This window comes from Bos grunniens, chromosome 2 (genome assembly GCF_055505025.1).
Source record: "Bos grunniens cultivar Pamir isolate PY7600 chromosome 2, Bosgru_T2T1.0, whole genome shotgun sequence".
Lineage (NCBI taxonomy): Eukaryota > Metazoa > Chordata > Mammalia > Artiodactyla > Bovidae > Bos > Bos grunniens.
Window position 1 is genome coordinate 32,680,415 of NC_141166.1, and position 27,956 is coordinate 32,708,370.

Consider the following 27,956-nt stretch of genomic DNA (forward strand, 5'->3'; position numbering starts at 1 on the left):
TATACAGAGTGAAGTAAGTCAGAAAGAAAAACACCAATACAGTATATTAACGCATATATATGGAATTTAGGAAGATGGTAATGATGACCCTATATGCGAGACAGCAAAAGAGACACATGTAAAGAACAGACTTTTGAACTCTGTGGGAGAAGGCGAGGGTGGGATTATTTGAGAAAATAGCATTGAAACATGTATAATATCATATGTGAAATAGATCGCCAGTCCAAGTTCGATGCATGAGACAGGGTGCTCAGGACTGGTGCACTGGGATGACCCTGAGGGATGGGATGGGGAGGGAGGTGGAAGGGGGTGTTCAGGATGGGGAACACATGTACACCCATGGCTGACTCATGTGAATGTATGGCAAAAACCACCACAATATTGTAAAGTAATTAGCCTCCAGTTAAAATAAATAAAAACAAAACAAACTCTGTGCTTCCAATGCAGGGGGCACAGTTCGATTCCTGGTCAGGGAACTAAAATCCTACATGCTGCGTGCCCCCCCGCCCCGAAAAAAAAACACTTGGCAACATTGGTATTATACTGGATCAAATACAGTTTACCCAGCTCAGTATATTATGCCCACAAAGCAACTGGAAAGCATAATCCTCCTTCCTGATATTTACCAAAGAGATTATGTAACTATGAGCTAACAGAATGTTCAAATATGGCATTTAAATCTCTAATTTCTCCTCTAAAATTCTCTAGGCATTTGCTAACAGCTGAGATGAGATTGCTTTGGGTCTGTTTGGTGAGGTTTTCCTTCCTCTAGTTTAAGACTTTTCCATCTCTCTCTCAGAGCCCTTTTGACATGATTTTATGAACCTATGGGTTCCACTAGCTGGCGAGCTCAACTAGGGTGAGGGCTACATCTACTTCATCTAGGTATCCCTTGTTCCTTACCCTAACCCCACCCTCCTCCATCCCGCAGGGACATCTTACCTTTGTCCTAATCGTGACTGCTTTGGACCTTGCCCACTGGTTTCCTTAACCTCTGAAAAAAACGTGGCAAATAAAGCTGCAACTTCCTAATGTAGGCTCAGGTAAATCTGTGATCTGTGGGAAGAGTCCACCGAAACAGAAGCCTCACAAATTGGTGGTAGATGAGAAGAGTCAAGATGTTAAGGACCCATATTAAGACCATTACACACCTATAAAACAGTCACTACACTCACTCTTTTTCTGAAAACTATAGTGTTCAATGTTGGAGAGACTCAGAGACAAAGTGAGCAAACGTTAATTAGATTTTATTGTTGTCTTCATTTCAATTGTTTGTATCTCTGCAAAACCACCAGACAGCACCAAAGTTATCTTCAATAATGTTGGACAGAGTTGGGTTTTTTCAAACTAATGATAGTTATTTTTAAAAGGATGGGTTTCCCTCTAAAGGGGGAATTCAGCACCATGCATTAGGCGAATGCCCCTGGCCTTCTGTGGCACAGTGTTACCTGACCCATTGGGTTTGATTCACAGCAGTTCTTTCAACAGCTTCTTCCTGAAACATGAACATGGACACCAGCTCTTCATGTAAGGACCCAAACTTTAAAAATCTGTGTGACCGCATACGATTTTTTTTTTATTAGAAAGGGATCCCTCAGGAATTTTTTTAAGTTCAGAATGTATTAGTCTGGATTCATCTAGGGTTTATACGCTCAGTGGCCACAAAGATCCAAGCTTCTCAGCAAAGATTGTATTTGTTGATGAACTCCAGAAAATTCTGAGTGAGGTTTGGTCAAACCATCCCAAGCTGGGGCTTCCCAGGTGGTTCAGTGGTAAAGAATCCGCCTGCCAGTGCAGGAGACACAGAAGGCATAGGTTCAGTCCCTGGGTCAGTAAGATCCCCTGGAGGAAATGGCAACTTGCTCCAGTACTCTTGCCTGGAAAATCCCATGGACAGAGGAGCCTGGTGGGCTACGGTCCATAGGGTTGTGGAGTTGGACATGACTGAGCACACACACACACCCAAAGCTGACTCCATCTTCTTTTGCTTAGGGTTACTGACCCTGCTGGGGGTTGTGGAGTGGGGGCAGGGGCGGGGGAATGTCTGACAGATGCAATGCCTCTCTTCCCAGTCCTTCATCTGTACATTACATTAAATATCATCACCCAGTCCATCTTCACTACCTGGAAAAAAGCTATGCTACTGTAATTTGTACATGATACAATTGTACTCAGCTATCCACTCTTCCTTTTGAAAACACCTGAAACCATATGGCATTACAGATATTTAATTGCAACACACGAGTTGCTAATATCTGTGTGGTTTATGCATAGTATATGTAGCTAGTATCTATGTATAAGTTCTCTGTGTAAGATTTAGGCTTAAATAAATAAATAAATACATAAATAGAACTGTATTCACAGTTTGGGATCTGAATGTATTTAAATAATTACTGTAAGCCAGAGACTCTTACTTGCCTACCAAAATAGCCATTCTTTCCTTGTCTCTTAAATTAGCATAATCCAAATATTTAGAATACAGCTGCCCAGTCAAAAGACTACATTTTCCAGCCTCTTTTGCTCATGAGGTCATGTGAGTAAGGCCTGGCCAATGAGATAGAAGAAGTGTTGAAAGGGACTCCTGGGAAACCTCCTTAGCTTAGGGAGAGTGTATGTGCTCTTCTCTGCCCTGTCCTCTGTTCTGTCTGAAACATGGATGGGACGACTGGAGATGTAGTCAGCGCTGGTTGCTGAGGATAAAGGCGATGAGGGTTGGGAAATAAAAAGAAAGCCTGGAACTCTGATGACTTTATCAGTTTCCCTGATGGTCTGCCTCCAGACTTCTTCTGTACAAGAAAGAACAGACTTTTGTCTTGTTTAAACTACTGCTATTTGGACTTCGATTATATTTAAGATATAAATCAAAATCTAAGTGATACACACAAATTCTTACATTCTGCTACACTGTAGCAACCCTGCTTCTTATATGTTTCACTCCATCACTATCTATTATCTTATTAGTGGATTTGGTCTTCCCTGAGCCTCCTTATTCTCCCTGTCACATTTAGTCACATACTAACCTGGGTTCCAGGCACCAGGAATACCTTCAAGTTCCTGAACTGTTGCACACCTGAACTTCCTTGTCTCAGATAAAGGGTTATCTTAGGGTAAGGAACAAAGAAGAGTTTATCCATTAGATGGACTATTTGGGCACAAATTGCTTTTCTGTTTCCCGCCCTCCTGAAAACCAACAAGATGGTACGACAGATAAGTGTGGGCTAAAATTTTCCAGAAGAACAGTGTATAGTGGGGAGAGAAGGAATAATTTAAACAAGGAGTATTCTGAAACTGGAAGATGATAAACAGGCTACTAAGACCAGAGAATGAAGTAAGTCATTGGGAATTTAGACAGCGGATGTTTCTATCTCCTGGGTGGCATCCTTGTTGGACAGGTTGCCTGAGATGTTGTCTGATTCAAGCAACTCCACAATGCTATAGGGAGAACAGTCTTCCAGACCCAGCTTACTGCATAGCCAACCACAAAAGCCTTTCTCCATGTCCCGGGCAGCTTGCCACCAGGCTTCCCAGGACCATGAGAGCTGGACCACGGCCGCATAGAGGCCCAGGGAAGAGGCCATGGCCATGATGAGCACTGGATAGCAGAGGATGAGGCAGGGGCAACATGAGATCTTGTGCCAGAAGGTCCTCTCCTCGTTGTATACGAGAAAGATGTTGTACCAAGTGATGGTGCCATAGTAGAAAGAGACCACAAAGGAGAGGAGGAAAACCACAGGCAGGCAGACCAACGTCCAGAGGACCACGTGTGGCCCACGGTCTGCTCCCAGCTGGCAGGCCTTTCTGCCTCCAGGTGTTGTTTCCCTTGACGATGCCTTGGGCTTGGTGAGTTCCTGCAGTTCCTTCTCTGTCAACGTGACATGGATGTCTACCATCTGCCCCTTTTTCTTTCCTCGGGTGATGGTCCCAGTTAATGTGACATAGCGGCTGTCCACGGGCACGTTCCACACACCTGCAGGGCACAGAGAGGCAAAAGTCAAGATCAGAAGAACAGACATTTCATCAGGGTTGTCCCCTGAGACTGGAGCCGAGTACAAGAAGGTCCTTTATTCTGGCCCCTGACACCACACGAAGTCAGTGATTTCACAGGAGATTCAATGAGTCTCCCTCAAGGGACGGTTTAGTATTCCCATGATCAACTCTCCTGCCAGGGCCCTGCTAAGACTGTGAAGCAGGTTAAGCTTGTTTTTTACTATCTCTACTTCTCTGGGCTTCTATCATGTCTGCAATATGGAAGGGAGTGAGAACTCTACCACAGATACTTCTTCAGCGTGATCATATTTCTGGTCTGTAAGTGCTGTGAAAATACTGTTCCTGAGTATCGGCTACCGTGTGTGAAGGTGGCACCGTGTATGCGTGCTATACTGATGGGCAGCCCACTCCTCTTCTCTCCTTATTCCTACCTCCATGCCTCTCTGAGAGAGAAATCCAGTCGAAGTCCCAGGCTTCATATCCAAGTTCTGTACACACACAGGTACCACACATACACACATGCACACCGCATACACATGCCCCAGCACAGATGCTCCACCAGTACCACCACCACTATCCCCACCACCAGCAGCATCACTCCCACCCCCACCAAACAGCCGCTCTTTGGTGGGCCTGGGAGTGAGGCTGCAGGTAGTGAGTGTAAAACATGCAGCAAAGTCCACGGTCCTTAGTATGTGAAGGCGTTTGGTTGGCAGCTCCCCGAGGCCCTGTGGACGTCTAGCCCCTGGCTGAATGAGGGACAGAATGGGGCTAACTCAAGAGCAAATGTCCCTTCCTCTGAGAGGCTGTGCGGTCTAGCCCTCCACCCCCTGCCCTCACTTGGTCACCTCCCTTCCTGTCATGGAGGTTTACTGTCTTTGGAACCTGTACCACTATTATCTTTTGAAATCATCTTTTGTTTGCTGAGTTGTTTGCTATCTGTCTTCCCCTGACTGGAAGGTAAGTGGCATAAGAGCAGCAACTTGGCTCATCCCATTCACCATGGGCATATGTCTTAGGGATGACCCGTATACACAGACAGATCTACCATGTCCGTCTACTGCTGAATAGTGACATTTAATATAGACATCCTGCAGTTTCCTTAGCAGCAACAAACATTTTTATAACTGCTTCCTTATGCACATGGGCATGTGGTAGATACTGAGAATTTCTACGACGTAAGCTATGCATATTTTGAATTTAATAGATATTGACATATTTCCCAAAAGCAGATACCTTTTCCACATGAGGTATATGAGAGTATATCCATTTACTCACATTGATGTTAATATCTTTTACCTAATTTTTTGCCATCCATATAGGAAGTGAATATTATATAGTGAAGGAATTTTATAACTCATATGTTATAATTCATGTTTTCCTGATTATTATGAACGTCAACTACATGTATTAAATAGTTAGCCTTGTTAGCTTATATTACTAATTTTTGTGTATAAATTGGTCTCTTCTATTATACCAGGAATTTCAAAAAAAGTAGAGTTCTCCTCCCTATTACTTAGAAGAGAACCACAATAAATGCTCAACAAATATTGTTGACTTGTTGGATGAAGACTGCAACATCGTGAGAAGAAATGTATCCGTAAGAAGCAGGTCAGTGACTGAATGCCTGCCTGGCTTCTACAGGATCCTCACTGGGCCTGCTCCCTGTGGCTTTAAGCAGGTGACCCCAGAGAGACTCACCATCATCCATAGGATAGTCTATGAAATCATCTCCCTCCTCCTCTTTAGGCTGATCTCCACCTTCCGATTCCCCAGGCTCCTCATCCAGTGTCTCACTCTCTGACCGGTAGATGATGATAGATTCTGGGCGGGACTCTTTCTTCTTCTTTTTCCTGCGCCCCATGGTGGATTCTCCATCGAGGACCAGAGCAGCTGCCATGGCTTTCCTCAGGGAGCTGTGGTGGGGGCTGGGGAGCTGACTCTGGCCTTCCACCAGTGCTGGCTCTTCCATCCTCGTCTTCAAATCTAGCTGTTCCTTGTCAAGAGTCCAATCTGCCAGAGCAAATTCATGACCCACAACATCACAGAGCTTCTTCCAGGATGCAGCTAATGCAAAGGCGTTCCAGTGACGAGTTGCACTTGAAAGACAGGGAAACAAAGTCATCAACAGGGAATGAATCAGGTGAGATGGAAAGGGGTTTAGGAAATGGTCCTCAACTTGGCAGACGCCTTCCCCTCCATTTATTTCTCACAAAACTTTATTTCGAGAGTAACGGATTTCTTTGGAAGGAATGATGCTAAAGCTGACACTCCGGTACTTTGGCCACCTCATGCGAAGAGTTAACTCATTGGAAAAGACTCTGATTCTGGGAGGGATTGGGGGCAGGAGGAGAAGGGGACAACAGAGGATAAGATGGCTGGATGGCATCACTGACTCAATGGACATGACTCTGGGTGAACTCCGGGAGTTGGTGATGGACAGGGAGGCCTGGCGTGCTGCAATTCATGGGGTTGCAAAGAGTCGGACCCGACTGAGCGACTGAACTGAACTGAACTGAATATGGACTTACGTTTACAAGAATGAATCGTGAATAAAATTTTATTTGTGTTGCTATATTTTGAGTTGCATGTATTATGTAAAACCCATCAATCTAGCTGGGGGATGCCAAGTATAAAGAAGTTGGGTGAGGAAGCCTTACAGACAGGTTAAGGACCATTCTTCCTTGCACCATAGATGGAGATTCCTATGGCTGGGACTAGCATTCTAGGCTTCTGGCTATTAAGTCAGACATTACAACTATACTCAAATGGTTGAATGCAACTTTGAGCAAGTGGTGCCACTCAACACTGGCACCACTTCACCAACCATGCCTTCCCTGGTATTCTATAAAGGACACTTGTCTCCTGGTTTCTTGTTAGCCCAAGATCCCAGAATTGTTGGGATCTGTTCTAACACATTTTGGGAGACCACTGGAAAGAATGCACACATTTAACTCGTAACACTTTCTCTCCTCTTCTATTCTTCAGGTAAAAAGTGGGAGAGAGGAGAGTCTATACAACATCTTTTAAAGAAAAAACAGATCGGCCTGTGTTCTTGGTACATGAGTCATAAAGGGGAAAGTAATGTTTTGAGTGCTGTTGCTAAACAGGTGCCAGTTAGCAAGTATCCAGCTAGTGGCACTTAAAAAATTCTTCTTAACAAAATTGTTATTACACGGGGTTGGTGCAAAAGTAATTGAGGTTCAAAAGTAATTGTGGTTGACTTATGCAGGAGGTGCAAGAGATGTGGGTTTGATCCCTGGGTCAGGAAGATCCCCTGGAGAAAGGAATGGCAACCCACTCCAGGATTCTTGCCTAGAGAATTCCACGAACAGAGGAGTCTGGCAAGCTACGGTCCATGGGATCGCAAAGAGTCGGACATGACTGAGCGACTATCACTTTCACTTTTTTTGCACCAACCACACTTACTTTTTAACCTCTATTACTTTTGCACCAACAATTACTATTGCACCAACCTCAATTAATTTTGCATCAACTGCAATTACTATTACTTTTCTACCAATCACAATTACTTTTGAACTGCACTTACTTTTGCACCAACCACAATTACTTTTGCATTTTCAATCACTTTGGCACCAACCGCAATTATTTTTGTAAACTAATATTATGGAAAGTTTCAAATATGTAAAAGGAGAAGATTTTTATTAGGGAAAGTGGCAAACCTTTACAGAAGCAAAGAGAATAATTTGAATGAACCCTCTCTGTACCTCTCACCCAATTTCAACAATAAACAAAATACCAGTAGCCAATTTTGTTTCATTTCCTCCTATTATTTAAAAGCAAACATTAGACATCATTTCAGGAGTCACCGCAGACGGGGTTCAGTCCTTGGGTCAGAAAGATCCCCAGGAGTAGGAAATGGCACTCGATTATTTTGGCCTAGAAGATTCCATGGACAGAGGATCATGGTGGACTACAGTCCACGGGGCCACAAAGAGTCAGGTAACGACTGAGTAACTGAACACACACACATGATATTGTGATTATCTTTTCTCAAAAAGAGAGTTCTTATACGTAAGAGATATATGCTGAAACAATTACATCTGTTGGATCATTGAAAAAGCAAGAGAGTTCCAGAAAAACATCTACGTCTGCTTTATTGACTATGCTAAAGCCTTTGACTGTGTGGATCACAATAAACTGTGGAAAATTCTTAAAGAGATGGGAATACCAGACTACCTGATCTGCCTCCTGAGAAACCTGTATGCAGGTCAAGAAGCAACAGTTAGAACTGGACATTGGACAACAGACTGGTTCCAAATCAAGAAAGGAGTACATCAAGGCTGTGTATTGTCACCCTGATTATTTAACTTACATGCAGAGCACATCATGTGAAATGCCGGGCTGGATGAAGCACAAGCTGGAATCAAGATTGCCGGGAGAAATCTCAATAACCTCAGATATGCAGATGACACCACCCTTATGGTTAAAACAAAGAAGAATTAAAGAGCCTCTTGATGAAAGTGAAAGAAGAGAGTGAAAAAGTTGGCTTAAAACTCAACATTCAGAAAACTAAGATCATGGCATCCAGTCCCATCACTTCATGGCAAACAGAAGGAGAGACAATGGAAAAAGTGAAAGACTTTATTTTTTTGGGCTCCAAAATCACTGCAGATAGTGACTGCAGCCATGAAATAAAAGACGCTTGCTCCTTGGAAGAAAAGCTATGACCAACGTAGACAGCATATTAAAAAGCAGAGACATTACTTTGCCAACAAAGGTCCATCTAGTCAAAGCTATGGTTTTTCCAGTAGTCATGTATGGATGTGAGAGTTGAGTTATAAAGAAAGCTGAGCACTGAAGAATTGATGCTTTTAAACTGTTGGAGAAGACTCTTGAGAGTCCCTTGGATTGCAAGGAGATCCAACCAGTCAATCTTAAAGGAAATCAGTCCTGAATATTCATTGGAAGACTGATGCTGATGCTGAAACTCTAATACTTTGGTCACCTAATTCGAAGAACTGACTCATTTGAAAAGACCCTGATGCTGGGAAAGATTGAAGGTGGGAGGAGAAGGGGATGACAGAGGATGAGATGGTTGGATGGCATCACTGACTCGATAGCCATGAGTTTGAGTAAGCTCCAGGAGTTGGTGATGGACAGGGAGGCTTGGCGTGCTGCAGTCCATAGGGTTGCAAAGAGTGGGACACAACTGAGCAACTGAACTGAACTGAAGATATATAGCAGGAAAAAAATTCTCTTTTTCCAAGGTTTCAAATAATAGAATTAAGAGAAGAGACAGGACCCTGCTCTTTTTCCTGCATGGTAGGCTTCACCCATCCACCACCACCCCTAGTCCAAAGATTATGAATGAATGTGATACTGCAGACTGTTAACCTCAATCCACCATGAGCTCTGAATCCTCAGTCATTCTGAGGTAGATGGAATAGGTTTTAAAGTATATACTACTCAAACTCTGGAACTTAATGCATAAACTACTGATTTTAAGCCATATTTGAAAGAAATTCTCCAAGTAATTCTTAACTGCATCCACAACTTTGTCCCATCTTCATTGTTACCACTGTGGTCTATGAGGCCATCATCTCTTACTATGGTTCTAAAAATGTGCCTTATCTTCTGGATTCTATTCTTGCTGTCTTGTAATCAATTCTCCACTTAGCAGTTAGAAAGGTCTGTTAAAAACATACATAAAAGCAGGCCATTTTCTGTTTAAAATCCTCCAGTGACTTCCCATTGGTATAAAATGAAATTTAAACTTGTCCTGTGGCCTAAAGACCTGTGGATCTGGCTCCTCCCTGTCCTGCCATCCTAGCCTACACCATCTCCTTCACATATTCCTCCAATGCTTCCATCACTCTAGCTGCCTATGTACTCCTCCAGAGGTTTATTAAAAGAAAACCAATAGCTCTGAAGCAGTCAGTAAACAACCAAAGACTCACAAGACCACAAAATGAACTTCTTTACCCAGGCATAGTGCCTTTGTTGGGCTGGGGCATCAGCACACATCTGGTCATTACTCCCATCCAATCAGTCAGTCACTTGGTCACTAACCCCACCTCCACAGTGGTGGAACACTGGTGCTTCATGGACTTCTTACCATTGGGCATGATTTTCCTGGAGTCTGTTTATAATACTTTGCTGCCAGGTAGTCACTGAAGCAGACCTGATCCAGTGCTTTCTCTAAACCCATCCAGATCCTCAGCAGAACTTCTGGACTTGGTGGGTGGGAGAGGCCACGAAGCTTTGAAGGCTCTGCTCTTAGATTAATTGCAGGGAAGCAAGTAACATACATGGATGAAATGTGGGTGGAAAAAAGCTAATAAGTGCCAATGATACCAAGACTTAGCATCTGGACACAAGGAGTGGTGGGGGCTATGGAAAATATAAGAGCTCAGGTCTCATCTGAAATAAGAAGTTACTGTTCTCTTTTTCCCACCAAGCCCAGTATTCAGCCAACTGCTTTCACAGACAAATTCAGGCCCATTTAGTAGGGGTTGTCTGAAACTGCATGTGGAAGTTCGTGATTTTAATTGTTGCAATTAGTCTAAATTTAAATAAATTACCATGGGGACAAACAACCAAAACAAATCATAAACAGGGTGCCATTCTGCCATCTCTGATTTATAAAGCTTTCAAATTAGGGTGCTCTGCTCCACTGGTTTAATTGAGTACAATCAGGAATTGAGTTTTTGTACCTTCACTGAAATTAACACATCTTCTTTCTCCAAGGAACCTGAACTGGGGCCAGGTGGGTAAAGGATCATCATTTTCAAGTTCATTTACGACTGTTCCTTATTGGAAAAGATCCTGATGCTGGGAAACATTGAAGGCAAAAGAAGAGGGTGGTAAAAGATGAGATGGTTGGATAGCATCACCAATTCAATGGACATGAACTTGGGCAAACTCTGGGACACAGTAGGGACAGGGAGACCTGGCACGCTACAGTCCGTGGGATGGCAGAGTGAGACACGACTTAGCCACTGAACAACAAAAACAACAGTGAACTGTGCCTTGCTCCAGCCCTGCTGTTCTTCCAGTTTCCTTACCTGTGGCTCTGTCACTCGAAGAGATAAGAGTCCTCTGTCTGGGGTGACCAAACTCTCTGCTTAGCATCTTGGCTTAACACCATTAGATGTAGTAGGCCAACTAAGAGATGAAATGCTTGCCATTTCACCACTGAGAATGACTAGTAGACCCTCTCAGAGAGATACTCTCACAAATGTAAAAATGGAAGGAAATTTGGTTCAGATGAGTGTCAAGTGATTGCAAAATGATGGAGAAGCAACTTAGAACGCCTAGTCTCCCCCCGTTGCTGTGATTGGCTGTGAGCACAGTTAGGCTATAGCCTTTTCCTTTGTGGTCCTTAAGCAGCACTTCTCTTGTCTCCTGGTCCTGGAAGGCTTTCACACTGAGGCTAGTTCATCACCTGAGGAGCATCTGTCTATAGAGGAAATAGCTCCTGGTAATGAAGCTAGTTGGTTATAAGCAGCCTGAGCATCTTTTTACTGTAAGAGCTATAAGATAAGATCTTTACTGTCTGATCTTTCATTTGCTTATTGTTTTACTTCTTATGGCACACATGTCCCTTCCATCCTCAACTCCCAACATATCCTAAAACATAAACTCTATCAGTTCAGCACACCTAACTGTCTTGTCCACTGTACTGTATCTTTCATATCTAGAATAGTATCTGGCACATGAAAGGTGTTCTATAAATATCGGATGAATATTGTGAACTGGCTTCCATAGTGGCTCAGATGTAAAGGATCTGCCTGCAATGCAGGACACTCAGGTTCAATCCTTGGGTTGGGAAGACCACCTGGAGAAGGAAATGGATACCCACTCCAGTATTCTTGCCTGGAGAATTCCATAGACAGAGAAGCCTGGTGGCTACAGTCCATGGAGTCACAAAAAGTCGGACGTGACCTGAGCAACTAACACATTTTAAGAATCTTACTTATATAAGTTGGCTTTGGATTGCTTTTACATCAAGGCAGGGCAGAGCTAGATATGCCCCACTGATATTCCTTCAGCACTGAGATTCTGTCTCCGTGTTGAGAATCCCACAGGCCCCTGTCAGTCTGAGCCAGCAGCTGCTTTGTGGAGGGGAGAAAATGAAGATACTAGGCAGATGGGGTGGGGGGGGAGTGGGAAGATGGGTGAGCAGCAAGAGAATCTCAGAAGATGAACCGAGGGAGTGCTAATGGGCTATGACAAAGCGGGAGGGTGGGAGGATCATGGCCACACTGATGCCTTTTCCCCCAGGACAAAGTGGGCAGCGTTGCAGAGCACCAGGCGGTCTTTGATTCAGCCAAAAGAGCAGTCATCGCAGCAGGGCGTGGATGCCCTGAAAAAAGAGGGCTCAATCTGGGAACAAAGAGCCTCCCAAAGGCAGAGCTGCTGCTGGGTCTCCAGGCCTGTTGGGGGTTTGCGGACATTCAGACACTGATTGAAGTCAGAGGCAGGGGCAGAGAGGACAGGTCTTTTTTAATTTAACTTCCCAAAGTGAAATCTATCTAGAAACACTTGATCATGGAACAAAGGAATTATTTTTATGGGTTTTATTTTAGTTTATTTATTTTTGCTACTTTCTTTTTTTAATTAAAGGATAATTGCTTTACAGAATTTTGTGGTTCTCTGTCAAACATCAATAAGAATCAGCCATAGGTACACACATGTCTCTCTCTCCTGAACCTCACTCCTATCTCCGTCCCCAACCCACCCCTCTAGTTTGTTACAGAGCCCCCAGTTTGAGTTCCCCATACAGCAAATTCCCATTGGCTATCTGTTTTACATATGGTAGTGTAAGTTTCCATGTTACAGGTCTTTTTAAAAAAAGACCTCTCAAAAAGATTTCACATCTCCCTAAATCATAGGCTGTCTTTGGACTGTGAAAAAGCTTTCTGTCTGCTCATAGTGCAACTTCCTTGAGCCTGCAAAATGGCTTCTGGTCATCCTCAGCAAGCAAAATTGGCTTGAAGCCTGTCCAGTCAGTCATCTTTTCACTGGAGGACCGCAGAATGCCTCTCTGAGGCCACTGAGCCACCACACACACAGCGGCTGCAGTACTGCCAGGTCCATGCGGAACCACCCTGGCGGAGCTCCGTGAATCCACAAGTACAGGCCAGGTCACAAACCACATTTCATCAGATCTTCAATCCAAGTATCATTGAAAGAAATTTAAAGTGCTCCTTCCTCCGGAGAAAGAAGGCCTCAAATTTTCTGCAATAAGAAACCTCTCAGAACTGAGAGGTGACCAGTAGAAGTGATCCCTTCATAAACTAATCAGCAAATAAGAAGCGGAAGAGGTATCTTCCCTTCTTTAAGGCGCATACTTGGAATCTGTCAGCAACAAAGATAGGGAGTAAGTTCTTCTCAAAAGAGGTCAGAGGAGGGCAGGGGGATGGAGGAACAGGGAGGCAGCGATGTCTGATTCCACTCTCAACCAGATCCATTTCCAATTCACTCTGAATAATTCGGTGGTGGACCCAACAAAAGAATGATGGCATTTGTTTGCTTTTACATTACTTCAATACCTTGCAGGGAGAAATACAGTATTCTTGTTAGGGGAACCACTGACTGAAACTGCCCATCCTGGCCAGGCACAATAGTAACCACTTACATGAGTTACCTTACAACAGGAGGTCCTGGTAAGGAACATGGAACTAACAAGCTACTGCCCACCAGAAAATTTTGGGAAAGGTCAAAAGGAGAGAGGAGATGCCAGGCAACATGTCTTACCAACTTCCCAGATTCCTTCTTGCTGGAATCCATCTTGGCTGAGTGATGCGCAAGCCACCAGGAAGGACCCTGAACCAGAATGACTGGCCAAAGACAACCCAGAAACCAACCCTGTTACCATAAAACCCAAGACTGAGAGCCACTTGGCAGAGTAGTTCTCCTGGGTTCCCTTACCCTGCAGCTACCCCCACCCCCAAGCCCGGATGTCCCCTACCAATAAAGTCTCTTGCTTTGTCAGCATGTGTGTCTCCTTGGACAATACTTTTGTGAGTGTTAGACAAGAGTCCACTCTCAAGCCCTGGAGGGTCCCCCTTCCTACAGACTTAGAAATAGCATCCTGCATGGACGATTAGGATCACAGCACCTGTCATAGTCCCTAGATCTGCCACTTTCTTAGGCAAAGTCTCCTGAGGCTAGTGTAATTGCACTCTAGTGGGCAGACAGCACAAAGCAAGATGGAGAATTTGAATAGCGAATTACTGTTAATGGGCACCAAAATGCGGGTGATAAATCTCCACCATCCTCAATAGGCGAGCTCGCCTGCATAAGAAATGAACTAGAGGGTAGGATCTCAAACACACACCTACAGATGCCTTCTTGCAGGAAGCATACACCTTTCAAAAAAAAAGATCTTTTGGACTCATCAATTTTATGCAGCCCAGCTGAAATGGATCAAACCTCAAATCAAACCTCAAAGAGTCCTTCTTCCCTTCATTCCTGGGTGAGGAGAGGTAGATAAGTTGGAGGTGGGACTGTGTCTTTTAAAAATCATTTATTATCTTGGTCTCTGGATAATTACAATTGTATTCCGCCCCCTCCACCTTTTGTTTCCATCCCTTCCAGAGGATGAAGCAAGATTTTCTCCCCCTCGGCTAAGGCTGCCCCTTTCCTTTCCAGCCAGCTGCACAAAGCAACTGGAGCCAGAGCATCGCTCTCGACACCACGCCCTCCGCGGGAGGGCGGAGCAAGGCTCCCGAGCTGCAGCCTCTTTTCCCAGACGCATTGGAGATTTAATTTTAATTAAAACCGTGAGAGGTATACCACTGAGCATTAAATTTTTCAAAATAGAGCACAGCGCCACTTTTTGTCTTCTTCCCTTCCCCAACAGCATCGAAATAAAACACACACACAAGGAACAAGGAGTCTCACCTACATGTGCTGCGGACCCGGGCAGGCGGAGAGCGCTGAGCGTCAGGATGCAGCCGCTGAGGAACGGTTCTGCACTGGAGAGACACAGAGCCGCTGCGGCGGGCGTGCCAGGTTGGTGATTGGGATGGGGCGGGATGACGGAGAGGGGCGGGGCGAAGGAGAGGGGGCGGGGCGACGCTGGCGTGACCTCGGTGGCTTAGCTTGCCCTGCCCTCCATTGCTCAAACGCGTTATGGCCGTGAATTCTTGGGTTAAGGGCAAAAGCTGCTTAGCAGCTGGCTTGCTGCAGCACCAGGTGGCCATCGTCACCGGTGGGGGCACGGGCATCGGGAAGGCCATCGTGAACGAGCTCCTGCATCTGGGTGCGTGAACAGGTCCCTGGGCTAGGGTATCCTGAGGAAGGGGTCCTCAGAGGTTGGTTTAACCGGGAGCGGGGTGGGGGGGCGGGGAGCCAGCGGATGGTACCCGGGCTTAGGAGAGCGTTGCGTTGCAAAGGAAAGGAAGTGTAGCTGTGGGTGAAATTAGAACCGCGAGCGCGAGTGGGGAGAGGAGAGTTCTTTCTAAAAAGTTATGGACAAGCATTGGATGGACTATTTGTAAACTAAAGGGAAATTTTCGAGCCGAAGATACAGTGCCCGATGTGGGGATTAAGGAAACGTGTGGAAGCTTGCTATGGACTTAATTATGAAACCATTATCATTATTAATATGTAATTATGGAATCGTTATGGTCAATTAATTATTCATATGGAATTGGTTATGTATTTTGAATTAATTCTAGGGAATTTCCTGGCGGTCCAGTGGTTAGGACTCAGCGCTTTCACTGCAGTGGGAACTAATATCCCACTCCCGCAAGCCATGCATCTGTGGCCAAAAAAACCCCCTGTTTTTTCATTCTGTTTATTGCCTGATGAATGATTACGAAATATGGAAAGACTACTGGAAAAGTTTTTATTTAACATGTGGAGAGGCTCCTATCATATAATCTTGAATCTCTTAATATTTACCTTGACTTCAGAGTTAAGTAGGTAGTAATGACCATGAAGTTTCACCAGGGTCAGATTACGAAATGCTAATCCTCCTTTTTTTTCTTATTAAGATGTATTTTTTCATTTTTTTTAAGCATACTTTTTTTTAAGTTCATATTATGTGCTGAGCTTAACTTGACTTGGGTGAAGGGAGGACTTTGTGAGTACAAAAAGAGGAAAGAAACCACAAAAGAGAAAATAAATAAATATGAAAATGTAAATCCTCATTGAATTAAAAAATATACATGAATAAAATTTGAAGGTACATGAAGAAAAACATTTGCAATATGCACAAATTTACTGTATAAAGAGATCTCATAAATAAGGGACACACTGGTAGAAAAATAGGCTTATGATAATGGGCCAAGCATTTTAAAGAACTAAAAAAAGGCAGTGAGTGCAAGAAGAAACAGTCAATTTGGGGGCAATGAAATGCAAAATATAGCAATAAAAAGGTTCATTGTTTTTCTAACAAAAGTTTAAAACATTAGGGAAAATGAAAATGTTGATGACAGAGAGGACAGGCAAGAATGTAAAATATTGCAAGCTTTCTAGAGGTCAGCTTAGGGAAAAAAATCCAAACATGTTAACAGTGTTCGTGCTGTGTGACCTAGTAATTCCTCTATCAGGAATTCATTCTTTGGAAATAATCAGGGACAAGCACATATATGTGTAGAAGAGTGTAATGTTCAGTAGTGAGATGTGATAAGGGGAATGAATAAATCAGTAACACTGAAATATGCTGCTATTTAAATACCTTGCTACTGAAGAATGTATGTTGTCAAATGCATACCATATAATTTAAAAAGTAGGATTCTAAACAAAATATAGCATTCCAATTTAATTGTTAATGAAAGATGTATATGCAGGAAAGACTGGAAAGAAGTTTACAACATTGTTTATCAGCAACTGCCGTTTCTGGAAATGATTTGAATGATGAGTGGTTAAATTGTATTCATTTTTCAGATCTTTTTAATGAACACGTAAATTGTCTTTGCTTCCCATATGTTTCTAATGCTCGGCACATAGTATGAGCTTAAAAAAATGAAAAAATACATCTTAATAAGAAAAAAAAAGGGAAATTAGCATTTCTTAAAAGTCCATCTAGTCAGGGCTATGGTTTTTCCAGTAGTCATGTATGGATGTGAGAGTTGGACTATAAAGAAAGCTGAGTGCCGAAGAATTGATGCTTTTGAACTGTGGTGTTGGAGAAGACTCTTGAGAGTCCCTTTGTAGGAGGAAACAGACAGAACAGGCTCCATCTTGAAAGCAGGACTCTATCTTGGGCTGGACTGTGGACTTTGAGCTATATGCCCAGTACCTATAGAAACGACATACCAACTGGAAAACCAGGCCTCCTTGATGGAAGAACACCAGGGCTCATGCCTAGACTCTTCATTGCCTAAAAGAATACCCTAATCATCTGTGTAACCAGATAGAATCATAAATTCTATTATGCTTATTGGGGTATGACCACAAGCCTATTGATAATTGTCCACTATTAACTACCTAGGCTTAAGGCATATGAATCACGGGTTAACTTTGATTATATCTTTTTCTTCCTTTGTTCAGACTAGTTTCAGGGAATTTGGGAGGTGGGTTTGGGCACATACACTTAGGGTATATAAGGTTTTCACAAAAACTGTTTGGGGTCCTTGGCTAAGAGGAGACTCTGTGTTGGGCCCTCTGGTGTAATAAACTACACTCCACTGCCTGCATCATCCTTCTAAGTGAGTTTGTTTCCCGGAACGTGTGGCTATAACACCTTGGATTGTAAGGAGATCCAACCAGTCAATCCTGAAGGAAATCAGTCCTGAATATTCATTGGAAGGACTGATGCTGAAGCTGAAACTCCAATACTTTGGCCACCTGATGTGAAGAGCTGACTCATTTGAAAAGACCCTGATGCTGGGAAGATTGAAGGCAGGAGGAGAAGGGGATGACAGAGGATGAGATGGCTGGATGGCATCACCGACTCAATGGACATGAGTTTGAGTAAACTGATGGACAGGGAGGCCTGGTATGCTGCCATCCATGGGGTTGCAAAGAGCTGGACATGACTGAGTGACTGAACTGAACTGAATCTGACCCTGGTGCAACTTCATGGCCATTACTCTCTACGTTACTCCCAACACCAAACTGTATCCCTGTTCAGGAAAATCCATAAGAAAAGTAATCTTGGTTGTCATTTTCTGTGAAGGTCAGGTACTAGGCTTCACAGCAGATTCATCAGATCCTGGCTCAGCCTTCCAATGTACTTGTAAAAAACAGTAGTGTTGTATTGGAAATACATTTCCTTCAATGTAAGAATATACAAATACTTTTTACTCTGACTTGCTCAGCTTAATTTTTTTCTACCAGAATTAATGGCTATTTCTGAAAATTGTTACAGAAACCCAAATCGGGCAAATTAAACAATAGCCAATTCTCTTTCCAGTGAGAAGGCTACTATTTTTTGGCATGAAATACAAGTTGGATTTTGAGGCAAGTGGTGATTATTGTGTTGTCTTTCACATCCAAATGATTTTGACTATTCCTTTTCGGTGAGGATGGTGAAAGCCCTAGCTCACAAGAGTAAGATGTAGTGAACAGAATTGGAACTCTCTTTCATCTATTTCATCTACGTCTAACAGATGCTGTTAGACAAAAGGAGCCCTGATTCCATCAAGGAATATTGAACCTAAGACCATTCACATTGAATTCAAGCCAAATCCTTGTCTCTGTCCTCAAGTTAGTCATTCCCTTTCTGTGACAGTGGCTCAGCTGGTAAAGAATCTGCCTGCAACCTGGGTTTGATCCCTGAGTTGGGAAGATCCCCCCTGGAGAAGTGAAAGACTACCCACTCCAGTATTCTGGCCTGGAGATCCATGGACTAAATAGTCCATGGGGTCGCAAGGAGTCAGACACGACTGAGCGACTTGCACTTTCACCTTCTGTGACAGTGGATAAAATGAAAGTAGGAATTCCAAGTGGAAATTGTGAGGCAAGACAGCACTTTTTGTTGCTCTGGTGACAGGGTTCTTACCAACACCTGGGACCTAGAAGGTGCTGAAATGGAGCACTCTGAGTTGAAGATTGAAAGAAATCAGTATCAACCCAGGCAAAAATCAATATATTTGGCTACAATTGCCTCATATGTGAAAATAACTCATTATTTGCTAGTTACTTCGGTACCTTGTTCTAAGGAAATTTATCAATCTGAGTTTGTCTTGCAACTCATATAAACAAAAATGTTCATCCAAATCGTTTAGCATAAGGGTGACGAGAAGGACAATAATAATTTTATAAAATAACATTGCAATAACCAGGCAGTATTGAAGTATATAAAAGAAAACTAAAATGAGCTTTCCCATTCTGCCCATCTCCTAAACCCCCTTCCTGGTGATTTTCTAAAAGTCACCCACATGCACAAATATACACATGTGTCTGTATTTTTTTATTTATAAAACCAAGACTGTAGTATTGTTGTTGTATGCATATGTAATAATTTATTTAACCATTCCTTTAATGGAATTGTAGATTTCTAGTTTTACCCACCATTGCAACATTCTGCCTTGTAATACATTTATACCCTGGTTCAAGTTTATATACCAGTTAAAATAAATACCTTTTAAAGTTGTGTCCCAAGATAGCTGTTCTAAGATTAAATAACTTCCCAGAGGTGTTCAGCATTCAGATAGTAATTAGTGATAATTTGGGAATCTTCTAATTAGATAATTCCTGTGACTAATCCTAGTTACAGTTCCCTATGTCTCATATTTTGAGACCTTGGTCAAAATAGGCATTAATCACCTAGAATTCCTGAGGATTTTTTTTTTTTTAATGTGGATTTAGGAAGAGTTATATATATCCAATTTCCTTACCTTGTTCAGCCTGTGCTCTTCTCTGGGAACTAGAATAGATAATGCCTGTCTTGAAGGCAGAAAGATTGAAGAAAGAACAGCATAGGGCAGAGGCCATGGCTGATCCAGGGGAACTTGTTTCTCCTTTCCATTTTACTAATCAGATTCCCATGTCCAAGGTAAGAGAAACCAAGGCAAACCATAAAATATCACAGTAATCCAAGTCTACGCCCCAACCAGTAATGCTGAAGAAGCTGAAGTTGAATGGTTCTTTGAAGACCTACAAGACCTTTTAGAACTAACACCCAAAAAAGATGTCCTTTTCATTATAGGGGACTGGAATGCAAAAGTAGGACGTCAAGAAACACCTGGAGTAACAGGTAAATTTGGCCTTGGAATACGGAATGAAGTAGGGCAAAGGCTAATAGAGTTTTGCCAAGAGAACACACTGGTCATAGCAAACACCCTCTTTCAACAACACAAGAGAAGACTCTACACATGGACATCACCAGATGGTCAACACCGAAATCAGATTGATTCTATTGTTTGCAGCCAAAGATGGAGAAGCTTTATATAGTCAGCAAAAACAAGACCAGGAGCTGACTGTGGCTCAGATCATGAACTCCTTATTGCCAAATTCAGACTTAAGTTGAAGACAGTGGGGAAAACCACTAGATCATTCAGGTAAGACCTAAATCAAATCCCTTATGATTATACAGTGGAAGTGAGAAATAGATTTAAGGGACTAGATCTGATAGAGTGCCTGATGAACTGTGGATGCAGGTTCGTGACATTGTACAGAAGACAGGTATCAAGACCATCCCCATGAAAAAGAAATGCAAAAAAGCAAAATGGCTGTCTGGGGAGGCCTTACAAATAGCTGTGAATAGAAGAGAAGCAAAAAGCAAAGGAGAAAAGGAAAGATATAAGCATCTGAATGCAGAGTTCCAAAGAATAGCAAGGAGAGATAAGAAAGCCTTCCTCAGCGGTCAATGCAAAGAAATAGAGGAAAACAACAGAATGGGAAAGACTAGAGATCTCTTAAAGAAAATTAGAGATACCAAGAGAACATTTCATGCAAAGATGGGCTCGATAAAGGACAGAAATGGTATGGACCTAACAGAAACAGAAGATATTAAGAAGAGGTGGCAAGAATACACAGAAGAACTGTACAAAAAAGATCTTCACGACCCAGATAATCATGATGGTGTGATCACTCACCTAGAGCTAGATACCCTGGAATGTGAAGTCAAGTGGGCCTTAGAAAGCATCACTATGAACAAAGCTAGTGGATGTGATGGAATTCCAGTTGAGCTATTTCCTAACAATATAATATATGCTTTGTTGAAAATTACACATCAATTTTGATAAATTGAATTCTCTTTTAGTCTTGTCTTACAAGGAATTCATGGTGAAGTTAATACTTGCTTTGTAAAGCTCTCAGATTACCTATCAGAATTTCCAAAAATTGTCTGCATATGGAATTCACTAAATTATAACCTCAGCTTGAAAGATAGTTTTTTTTAAGTGACTTATTTTAATATACAGAAACTATCTCCTCGTATACAACTGCTGCTGCTGCTAAGTCGCTTCAGTCGTATCCAACTCTGTGCGACCCTATAGACGGCAGCCCACCAGGCTCTGCTTGTGCTTCTAGCGTTCTGCTGTCCCTGGGATTCTCCAGGCAAGAACACTGGAGTGGGTTGCCATTTCCTTCTCCAATACATGAAAGTGAAAAGTGAAAGTGAAGTCATTCAGTTGTGTCCGCCTCTTAGCGATCCCGCCTCTTATCGATCCCGTGGACTGCAGCCTACCAGGCTCCTCCATCCGTGGGATTTTCCAGGCAAGAGTACTGGAGTGGGGTGCCATTGCCTTCTCCGTGTATACAACTAGTTCTGGCCAAAATGCAGAGCCATTTTACTTTTTAACCTTTCCAAATGTCATCTGTTCCATATGTTAATATTGAATATGTGGCCTGTTTGTAGTATAACAGTTATAACAATGACAGGGTCCCAGTCCTCCAGGAGACGAAAGTGAGTGGGAGGAGACTGTTAATTATTATCCAGTACAGGCTTAAATGCTCTATTAGTGTAAGGGATACAGTGGGCTTCCCAGGTCGTGGTACAGGTGAAAACCCCGCCTCCCAGTACAGGAGACATTCATGTAACAATTAAATGCTGTCCTCATACATTCTGCTTTTACATGTGTGATAACGCCTACAATACATTGATACCATTTTTACTTTCAACAAGCACCAACTTTTGCAGGATTTCAATAGAAATAAGAAAAGTCTTCATATTTATTTACTCACATAGTGACCATTTCTGGTTCTCTCTTTTCTTTTCTGTAGATTTAGATTTTCATCTGGTATTATTGCCTTTCTGCTTAAAGAACTTCCTTTAATCTTTTTGTAGTGAAGTTCTGTTTTCAAGAATTCTTCTGGATACTATATGTGTGAATGAATCTTTATTTTGCCATTATTTTTTTAATATTTATATTATTTAATTATTTAATATATATAATTTAACAAAAGTGGGAACATTAATGTATTAATGGGAGGAGAAACACACAATGGCAAGCAGTACGTTTTTCAAACCCCAGCTGATAACATCAAACAATTCAGGCTTCATTTTAGTGGATAACAGCACCATTCATTCTTCCCTGAAACTGGAATTTAAATCTGTTTTCACGGGGTAAGAGTTCTAGGTTCCAAAACCCCCATGTCATCTCCCCACCCCTAGGACTTTCAAGTACTTGTCTTGGCTTGTGTTGTTTTTGAAAAGAAGTCTTCTGTCTTTGTGTGTTTTGTGTTCTTTTTCTCTGGCTGCTTTTAATATTTTCCACTGTATCTCTGGTTTGTTTAATTATGTTGTCAATGTTATTCCTGGGTCTCTTTTTATTAATTAACTTCTCTCCTCATTCTGGGTTGTATTTCGTTGCTTCTTTATGTACCTTGTGGATTTTCAGTGGATCTCAGACATTTGAATTTTACTTTGTTGGAGGCTGGTTTTTTTGTTTTTTGTTTTTTTTTGATGTCTGCTCTTATTTATTTGTTACTCTTAGAACATCTTGTTACTCATGGAACATTTTATTTGTTACTTGTTAACAAATGTTACTAACATTTATTTGTTACTCATAGAACATTTTGACTGGACTGGAAAGTAGAAGCTCCCAGAGAGGACAGCCTCCCTCTCTTGGCAATCTGTTCCTGCTGTTTTTCTTTCGCTTCCTTCAATCTCTCGACCAAAAGTTTTGCATTCTGCAAAATTAAAAAATAAAAATTACTTATTTTTCTTAAGTATGCTGTTGCTTCAGAGCAATATGCCTGGGTTTGTGTTGCAGAACACGGGGAGTAACAAGATGCTTAATCTTGGGTGCTTTGGTCCTAGGTAACTATGTTATTATCATTGTATGGATATTTTTGTATTGTTGCAAACATTGCTGAACTTTGTTCTGTGATGTAGTTAACTTGGTAGCAGTTTGATACTTTAAAGAGGCTTTCTTTCTGTTAAGTACTGTCCTAAACAGCCTTTAGTCTAGCGTTAATTTTGCTTCACTATTGAGGCCATACCCTCCGGGTACTTTGCCCAATACCTTGTCAGAGTGTTTTCCTGGTTGGAACACTAACTTTTGTCTAGTGCTGTACGAGTGTCAGGGTTTGTTCCTTCTGCTTATTTTGGTTGGTTCTTTCCCCAGCCTCAGATAGTGTCTTTTCTCATATGTACCGATCAGTGCGCAGCTGAAGATCTGAGGGAACTCGAGAGATCTCTGGAGTTTTCTCCCTGTGTACCTCCTTTGTCTCTGTGTTGCTGTTTAATCTAGCTGTCTTAGCCTCCTCAGACTCCCAACTTCATCTCTTCTACCCAGGAGCCTGCTGGGCTCTGAATGGATTCTTCCTGCCTACGCTGCAGTCTGAAGACTCTCTCTAGGCAGCAGTCTGGAATAATAATAGGGCTCACATTTGTTTCCTGTGTTCACTGTCACTGTCCTGTGCCCCCTGATACCCAATGCCTGGAAATCCTTGTTGCATAATTTGTTCAGTGTTTTAGTTATTTTAGTTGTTCTGTTTGAATTAGGATCAGTTCAGTTCCTATTACCATAACAGACGTTCTCATTCATATTTCTGTTCATATTTTCTAAACATTTTTGCTTTTGGAATGTAGACAATTAATGAAAATATATCAATATTTACTTGTTCTTTGACTGTTGTCTCCTCAGGATGTAATGTGGTCATTGCGTCCCGTAAGTTTGATAGGTTAAAATCTGCTGCAGATGAACTGAATGCCAGTCTGTCTCCTACGGTCCAGGCTCAAGTTACTCCCATAAAATGTAACATCCGTAATGAAGAGGAGGTAAAGCTAATCTCTCTTTTTTTTTTAAATTGAAATACAGTTGATTTACAATGTCATGTTTAATTTTTGCTGTATAGCAAAGTGACTCAGTTATATATATGTGTGTGTGTGTGTCCTTTTTCATATTCTTTTCCATTATGGTTCATCACAGGATATTGAATATAGTTTCGTACGCTATATAGTGGGACCTTGTTGTTTATCCATCCTTTATATAATGCCTTGTGTCTGCTAATCCCACACTCCCAATTCTTCCCTCCTCCTTGGCAACCACAAATGTGTTCTGTGTATCTGTGAGTCTGTTTTTGTCTTGTAGACATGTTGATTTGTGTCATGTTTTAGATTCCACATATAAGTGAGGTCGTATAGTATTTGTTTTTCTTATTTCACATAGTATGGTATTTTCAAGGTCCATCCATCTTGCTGAGTTCTGAGTTCACTCGCTCAGTCATGTCCGACTCTTTGCGACCCCATGAACTGCAGCACACCAGGCCTCCCTGTCCATCACCAACTCCCAGAGTCCACCCAAACCTATGTCCACTGTGTTGGTGATGCCATCCAACCATCTCATCCTCTGTTGTCCCCTTCTCCTCCCGCCCTCAATCTTTCCCAACATCAGGGTCTTTTCAAATGAGTCAGCTTTCGGCATCAGGTGGCCAAAGTATTAGAGTTTCAGCTTCAGCATCAGTCCCTCCAATGAACACCCAGGACTGATCTCCTTTAGGATGGACTGGTTGGATCTCCTTGCAGTTCAAGGGACTCTCAAGAGTCTTGTCCAACACCACAGTTCAAAAGCATCCATTCTTTGGCGCTCAGCAAGTAGCCTCAGGAGAAAGAGAGGAAGGGAAGACATGGAGGGAAGCTAAGCAAGAACAGTTTAGTCTGGAGGCTACCTTTCATGCCCTCTGCCATTTAACTCATTTTGTAATGTCTATTTCATCACTCTCCAATATTCTGAGTTAGTTGTTTACAGATTCAGTTCAGTTCAGTTCAGTCGCTCAGTTGTGTCCGACTCTGCGACCCTGTGAACTGCAGCACACCAGGCCTCCCTGTCCATCACCAACTTCCGGAGTCCACCCAAACCCATGTCCATTGAGTCAGTGATGCCGTCCAACCATCTCATCGTCTGTTGTCCCCTTCTCCTCCTGCCCTCAATCTTTCCCAGCATCAGGGTCTTTTCAAATGAGTCAGCTCTTCGCATCAGGTGGCCAAAGTATTGGAGTTTCAGCTTCAACATGAGTCCTTCCAATGAACACCCAGGATATTATATATATTTACAGTTTACAGATTATTGGATGAGTGATCCAAATCCTTGGATAAATCTTGTCATCAAAATTCTAAATTTAGCATTATGATCTATGGGTATTGAAGCATATTGATATGAAGCATATTGAAGCATATGGGTATTTAGCATATTGATCTGTGGGTGACACAGGGTTTTCAGGTTTATTTATTGTGACTACATCTTCATTTATTATGGTTCTCAGAGTTACTATTCATTGTGAGATATTGTGAGCTCTGCTACTCTCCTAAAGCACATGATAAAGTCCAAGTAGCAAGTTAGTTATTAACCAGTTCACTCTTAAAATTTTATTTGTTTGCTGGAGTATAATTGATGTATAATATTACATAGGTTGCAGGTGTATAATATAGTGATTCATAATTTTAAAGGTGATACTCCATTTATAGTTACCATAAAATATTTGCTATATTCCCCATGTTGTATAATATATTCATTTAACTTAGATTATACCTAACAGGCTGTAGCTCTTAATCTCCTACCCCTACATTGTTGCTCCCTGCTTCCCTCTTGACGCTGCTAACCACTGGTTTATGCTCTGTCTCTATGAATCTGCTTCTTTTTTTGTTGTTATATTCACTAGTTTGTTGTACTTTTTAGATTCTACATATAAATGCTGTCATACAGTATTTGTCTATAACTAGTTCACTTTTACTGTTTTTCTTTAGGTAAATAATTTGGTCAAATCCACCTTAGATATTTATGGTAAGATCAATTTCTTAGTAAACAATGGAGGAGGCCAGTTCTTCTCTCCTGCTGAAAAAATCAGTTCAAAGGGGTGGAATGCTGTGATTGAAACCAACCTGACGGGCACCTTCTACATGTGCAAAGCAGGCAAGTGTGATCAATAATCCAAAAAGTCAAAAAGTGTATTTATGTTAAGATCATAGGGCACCTGAAAGAGAAATTGTGAGGGGCTCAGAACACTGAGTCCCTCACAACACTTATTGTCATCAACACTTATTGCCCTAATTTAACTTATATACAATATAGCCATGTAAATTGCTATATTTCTGGAGAGTAATTTGGCAGTATTTTAAAAATATGAATTTGCTTGATCTGTTGATTTTATTTCTAGGAAGTTATGTAAAAATGATTAAGAATTTGTACAAAGATATAGCTACAAAGTGCTTCATTAAATTAAGGAAAACTCCATACTTACTTTGTTTTTAAGAAATGAATCTGTTAAATCTATTGTAAGGACCTATTAATTCTGTGAAACCTTCAAGGAGAATACCAGAGTCTACATTTTTTCTGACTAATAATTAACTAGCACACATGCATAGTTTTTGGATTAAAGGTTATCTTTCATAGGTGGTAATACTCAACCCTGAAATTGGGTAACTGAAGAGTTTCCTTACAAGCTATTCAGGACATTTCTATGCTGCAAAATGTGAAATGAGTATAATTCTGACCCACAGGGTCTTTACCCCAACATGGATTAGGCTTTATATTCTTAACATTTCTAAGTCAAAGGTCTTGAAGACATTTTCAGACTTTACCTAACTGGTAATACAGAGTTCTGTATTAATTGTGACAACAGGATTGACTACTGAAGTGTAGAGATCCAGAAAAATATAGGAGCTTGAATAAGATAGTTAATTTCTCCCTCACATAAAAATTCAAGGTGTATAGTCCAGGGATAGTATGGTAGTTTCATAATCCTTAGGGAATAAGGACTTTGTTCTTGTTTACAGTCTTTAACATGTCCATTCCCTAGTCCAAAATGGTTGCTTCAGTTCCTGCCATCATAACTGCATTCTAGACAGCAGGAATTCAGAGAAGTGTAAAATTCATTCTTTTTAACAGCATTGTCTGGAAGTAGCACCATTACATTTACTGACATTCATCATCAACTCAAACTCAGTTAAATGATTATGCCTACCTATAAGTGATACTGGGAAATAGAATCTTTAGCTGTGTGCCTAAGTACAAATTCAATTTCTTGTAAGAAGAGGAGAATGAGTGCTAGGAGACAGGTTTTAGTCTCTGACTCAGCCTTCATAGTTCAGTGCTTTGACATCTTCCAGCACTCAAGTCAGCAATCTCTTACAAACCATCAGTTCCATTAAATAGAACTTTGCAGAGTCTAGATTCAGTTATGATTTTTATTAGCCAGAATTGAATTAAAGAATCCAAGGCCTATAGTTTTTATTTTGTTTTTACTTTAAACAATGGGACTTAGCTTTTGGTTTTGACAGCAAGGAATATGGGACATATATTTTTCTATACCAGAATAATAATAGTGAAAAACTGAAAACCATTTAAATATTTTAAAGTAAAATATTAGTTGAGTGAAGTTTATACATCTATAGGATAAAGTACTATGCAGCCACTAAAAATATAGGTACAAAAGTCTACTTCTCAGTATGAAAAGATATTCCTAGATATCACTGAGTGAAAAAAAAGGTTTAAAACACTCTATCCAGTGTGATCACATTTCTGCAAAAAACAGTATATATTTATTATATGGCTATATATAAATAGAGATAATTCTAAAAGAGTTTCTAATAAAACATTGACATCTCTGGGAGGTAAAATTACATATTATTTTCATCTTTTTCTTTTTGCTTCTCTGCT

At 41.5% G+C, this 27,956-nt stretch overlaps 2 protein-coding genes across 7 annotated transcripts in view; one reads left to right on the forward strand and one right to left on the reverse strand.

Annotated features, from left to right (window-relative positions):
• Positions 1 to 1,231: 1,231 nt before the first annotated feature.
• TMEM169 (transmembrane protein 169) lies at positions 1,232 to 14,998 on the reverse strand. Of its 2 annotated transcripts, XM_086341369.1 has the most exons (4): positions 14,860 to 14,985; positions 13,711 to 13,793; positions 5,689 to 6,086; positions 1,232 to 3,967 (listed from the first exon to the last, which is right to left on the reverse strand). In XM_086341369.1, exons 3-4 carry the CDS (start codon positions 5,957 to 5,959, stop codon positions 3,345 to 3,347), a joined length of 894 nt encoding a protein of 297 aa, XP_086197495.1. In that variant the 5' UTR covers positions 5,960 to 6,086; positions 13,711 to 13,793; positions 14,860 to 14,985; the 3' UTR covers positions 1,232 to 3,344. The 2 variants fall into 2 exon arrangements, with proteins under 2 accessions (XP_086197495.1, XP_086197486.1); XM_086341360.1 differs by lacking the exon at positions 13,711 to 13,793 and having other exon boundaries at positions 14,864 to 14,998.
• A 76-nt stretch (positions 14,999 to 15,074) lies between these two features.
• PECR (peroxisomal trans-2-enoyl-CoA reductase) overlaps positions 15,075 to 27,956 on the forward strand; it is a 48,192-nt gene continuing 35,310 nt past the window's right edge. For 2 of the 5 annotated variants that reach the window (XM_086341301.1, XM_086341312.1), the window contains exons 1-3: positions 15,075 to 15,220; positions 23,946 to 24,079; positions 26,045 to 26,210. In XM_086341301.1, coding sequence (XP_086197427.1) covers positions 15,091 to 15,220; positions 23,946 to 24,079; positions 26,045 to 26,210 — 430 coding nt within the window. In that variant the 5' untranslated portion in view covers positions 15,075 to 15,090. Of the gene's footprint in view, positions 15,221 to 22,878; positions 23,117 to 23,945; positions 24,080 to 26,044; positions 26,211 to 27,956 lie in introns of those variants that run through there. The other 3 variants (XM_086341335.1, XM_086341346.1, XM_086341324.1) reach the window with 3 other exon arrangements.

Coding starts and splice junctions, on each gene's coding strand:
- TMEM169 (XM_086341360.1), bottom strand. CDS start 5,959: ATGGAAGAGCCAGCACTGGTGGAAGGCCAGAGTCAGCTCCCCAGCCCC. Junction 3,968..5,688: donor AGACTATCCTATGGATGATG/GTGAGTCTCTCT, acceptor TGTGCCCTGCAG/GTGTGTGGAACGTGCCCGTG.